General features: G+C 40.9%; 1 protein-coding gene across 1 annotated transcript; it reads right to left on the bottom strand.

The window, feature by feature from the left end:
• Nucleotides 1-278: 278 nt before the first annotated feature.
• Nucleotides 279-3,159, bottom strand: sf3b6 (splicing factor 3b, subunit 6). Its single transcript, XM_080024572.1, has 4 exons — nucleotides 3,065-3,159; nucleotides 1,539-1,657; nucleotides 1,021-1,159; nucleotides 279-794 (listed from the first exon to the last, which is right to left on the bottom strand). Exons 1-4 carry the CDS (start codon nucleotides 3,092-3,094, stop codon nucleotides 705-707), a joined length of 378 nt encoding a protein of 125 aa, XP_079880698.1. The 5' UTR covers nucleotides 3,095-3,159; the 3' UTR covers nucleotides 279-704.
• Nucleotides 3,160-4,333: the final 1,174 nt, after the last annotated feature.

The following is a 4,333-nucleotide window of genomic DNA, read 5'->3' on the forward strand; positions in this document are numbered from 1 at the left end:
AATCTTGGTCAGTATTAAGATATCAGCAACTGCCACATTGATGTTCATCCCGGAACCCGTCACAAAACCAGCAATAATGGATCACGCAGAGTTCATGGGAAGGACGTGAAGAACCATTAAGAAGTACAGTCTACACTGAGATCCATGTGACCAGAGGCTTCAGGCTGAACGAGAATATGATGATGATGATGCATAGATGCACACTAGATACCGATCATAAGTTCACATGAAGAAAAGTGTGTTTGTATTACCTCTGATTTAAAAAGACGATAAAAAAATCTCATATCAAAGGTTTATTTTACAGAAAACGATACAATGTTGGGAGTGATGGACCCTGGGGTTCATAGTCTCTTGTAACCTATGCTAGTATTTAGTTGAAGAAGGATTGCAACAGAGAATTGCTTAATCAAGTCATTTGAAAAATTTAAAAACAGATGGAAAAACTACAACAGGGGTAGAATGTCGTAATAAATCAGAAAACACAACGCAAATTGTCAAATTCGTAAGAAATAAGAAATAAAAATAAAAATGTTCTGATCTCCTCAAATGGATACCTTACATCAGACCCATTCAGTCCAAGACATTTTGTCAAAACATTTCCACAACAATGACTGCGGTATCAGGACCCTCCTTCTTGACCGAGCAGGAACTGAATTTGTACAGGAGACGCACAAACAGGGGAAACATGGCGGCTTTCCATGTGACTACTTGGGGGGGTCTGTGTTGATTCCGTATTTCTCTTTTAGGAGCTTTAACTGCTCCTCCTTCTTCTTTGTGTCCATTTTCTGGAAAGCCTGCAAGAGATCACGCAAAGAAGGGACAAAAAGAGACAACTTAGGGGTTATTTCAGCTTCATAAGGAGGCCTTTTAGTTAAAATATGTGAATACATGTAAAGTATCACAAGTCTTGTTGCCCAATATACTGCAAGTCCAAATTGTTTCAGTCAGATTCAACTGAACTGTTTTATTTGTATATATTAACATTAAACACAAATTGAAGGCTGTGGCAATCACACATACTCTGTTTGCGTTGTAGTAGAGGACCACCAGGTATCTGTTGCAGACATTGAAGCCTGATAGATGGTCACAGGCGTTTTTGGCGTCAAAGATGTCCTCATAAACCACAAAGGCTGTTCCTCTTGATTCAGGCGTGTTCCCCCTGAGAATACACGATGCCAGAACATGACAAATGTCCCTGTTTTCCCATGGTAATGAGGCCACAATGGAAAAAGAAGCAGGCCAGGGAGTGTTGGACGCAGGATAAAGTAAAAGAAAAGACAGTCTACCATACAGCCAAACTGTCCTATTCATAAAAACCTAACCATTTTAAAAGCAGCTTTCAATTTATAGTTAGGCCTGTTAAGGGAACAATGAATATAAGGAGCTAAAGGTCATATTAGTTACAAAAATCACCTCAAAACAAAAAAAACCCTTTTTCTTTACAACAATTATGATAATTTTGTCTTACTGACACTGAACAGGTAAGACTACTTTGGTCATTTATTCATCCACATAAAGAGACTTTGGTTGTTACTCACGTTCTGATCTGACGTATTGGTCCATATTTTCCAAAGATATCGTACATTTCCTCGGCTGTGATCTTATATGGAAGATTCCTGATGTATAGGATGCGGTTCACTTCGGGGGGTAACCGGATCTGCAGGAGAGGGGAAGAAGAGAAGACGAGATCATTATAAATCACACAATACGAAAAGGGAAGACGAGGAGATACACTGACTGTAGGATTTAAAAAGACTTAATGATCGTGGCTAATGCTGTGTTCAGACTATGTGATTTTAGCCTGGTTTTCCACATGGCTACAGGTTCTTGGGAGATTGCTGAGCAAAGCCCCAGATTTGAGACAAATCATAGAGCGCTCCTGTGTGCGACAAGCCTGTGGTGTGAACTGCTCACAACACCATCCAACTGCAGGACGAGCACTCGCCAACGGCTCGCTGACGCAAGTGAGATATCAAGCAGGTTTAGTATCTGGTCATGTCGGGATCAAGTCAGGAGTGAGGCACTGAGCTACAGCTAATGAGAGAAGGCAGTGCACTGCAGCAGCAGCCAGAAACACACAACATACCTATTTTACTTTTCTCCTCTAGGTTTTTAATGTTTCTTATTTAAATTCTGGTTTCATTTTTTATTTTACAGCGATCAACAATGTTATAAAAGATAAATAATCCTGTCCATCGTATTGCGTCATTTCCGACGTTACTTCTCGCATGTGTTTCTGTAACAAAATGTAGTTTGGAGATTGGACAGACTCGTATGGGATTCCTCCTGGTGAAAGATCTTCTAATGTGTGACCCGCTGTCACCGATCAGTCATAGTGTGAAACTACAACGACTTTAAGATTTCCGATCACAAGACAGAAAGTTGTGCAGTGTGAACAGTACAGCGATCGGACCACTTTGAAAGTCGTGTAGTGTGCCCATGGCATCAATGGCTTTAAAAAGCCTACATGTGTGATCTTGTCTGATCCCCCTCCCTAAAGACATTTTAGTTAATGTCTGTCATGAAGATAATTGCGATTAAGAATTTAATGGTCTTTATTGATCACTTTTCGCCACTTTCATAGTGCATGCCTTTTACAGTGTAATAGCGCATTGATTTATTGACATTGAAACTTAAAAACTCATAGAGCAGCCTCATATCAACTCAATTGATGGAAATGCACAAATTTGGCATTTTATTCCTTCTAACATTAGATCAATCCTCCACTGAAATTTTAATGGAAACATGAATATTGACAACGACTTTACCAAACGATTGCATTCAAGCGATTATGTAGTAACGGTGACAACTCACGTGACAGAATAATAATAAAAACAATTAACTCATTATTTTTCAAGTCTGTAACATGTGTTGATATTGAAAGGCGAAAACGTATCCAATGTCTATGCTAAGAAGATAATAAGCTAAGCTAGTGCTACGGTCTCGTTAGCTCGACTAGCTCCTCTACTAGTTTAGCCTTCTTCTCTTCATTATATATTAATATTTTTTTGTTCATCACTTGTTTCCATTGTTCAATTTCAAATAACAAACTACCAAAACTCACATTAGCGCGTTTCGCTGCTTGCATCGCCATGATGAGACGCTTTAATGTGAACAGTCTCCCCCGAAAAAAAAATAAACACAACGTTGTGCCGATTTTCAAAATGGCGGCGAAGAAACGTTGACGCGGGTTGATGACGCAATTCCAGTACGGCTGGGTCGCTTGATGCTGCGTACTTCTGATGTCAGAACTCCCACCTCCTACCAGGAAAAGAGCGAAGGGTAGGACAGTTACGGCGGAATTCCAAGTCAGAATTTTGGGGAAGATCGCTCGGGCCCGAGGTTACCGAGACAACAGACATAACGTCACAACAGCACGTCGGCGCGAAGTTCCTGTTGTTAGGGTTTTATTTGAACACACGTCCAACTAATAAACTTTACTAACCTCCCGATTTCCGATTTCCCATGAAACGCAGCATTTCTTCTGGGCACGGTTTCAAGTTCAAGTTCAAGTTTAAGAGATTATTTGACACATACTTACACATACGGTCGTACATATATGCAGTGAAATGTCATGACACATGGAATATTGAATATTGTTGCGTGTTATGAGTTTTGATTGTAATGCATTTTGATTGTTTTAAAAAATACATGTTTATCAAAGGATTTGCATGTGTTTTTAGGTGAGAGATCGAAAAAATATTTCTTCCAATCAAATCAAATGAAAGACGCCTCAATATAGATGTATGAGAATATATCTTGGATTACAATCGCAGGACCACACACTAATTATTTAGGAGTTTAGAAACTAGTTTACTATTCCAATTTGATTTAGCATTCAATTTTTTATTAGGAATTCAAATTTTATTTATAATTCCTCTCAGCCCAGCCCCAGGTGATTAGGGTGGGGAGGCACATGTCCTGCTCCCTCACCCTGAATCCCCCCAGGGCTACGTCCTCAGCACCCTACTGTACTCCCTGTACACACATGACTGTGTGGCCAGGTCCAGCTCCAACACCATCATCAGAGGTGAGCAGCTTCAAGTACCTGGGAGTCCACATCACAGAGGATTTAACATGGACTACACACACAGACACTGGTGAGAAAGGCAGGAGCGTCGTTACCACCTCAGGCAGCTGAGGAAATTCCGGGTCTCGTGAGGATCCTCAAGTCCTTCTACTCTGGAGCAGTGGAGAGCATCCTGACAGGCAACATCACTGCCTGGTTTGGGAACTGTACTGCTCAGGACAGGCGGGCCCTGCAGAGGGTGGTGCGTTGAGCCGAACATACCACTGGAACTACCCTCCCCCCCTACAGCACTTATAAACCAGT

The sequence above is a fragment of the Zeus faber genome (genome assembly GCF_960531495.2).
Source record: "Zeus faber genome assembly, chromosome: 2".
Taxonomy (NCBI): Eukaryota; Metazoa; Chordata; class Actinopteri; order Zeiformes; family Zeidae; genus Zeus; species Zeus faber.

What these genes read in the sequence shown, in the direction of transcription:
- sf3b6 (XM_080024572.1), bottom strand. Translation starts at nt 3,094, where the DNA reads ATGGCGATGCAAGCAGCGAAACGCGCTAAT. An exon ending in CCAATACGTCAGATCAGAAC is followed by an intron (nt 1,160 to 1,538) that starts GTGAGTAACAAC and finishes GTGTATTCTCAG; the next exon opens with GGGGAACACGCCTGAATCAA. An exon ending in TCTACTACAACGCAAACAGA is followed by an intron (nt 795 to 1,020) that starts GTATGTGTGATT and finishes GATCTCTTGCAG; the next exon opens with GCTTTCCAGAAAATGGACAC.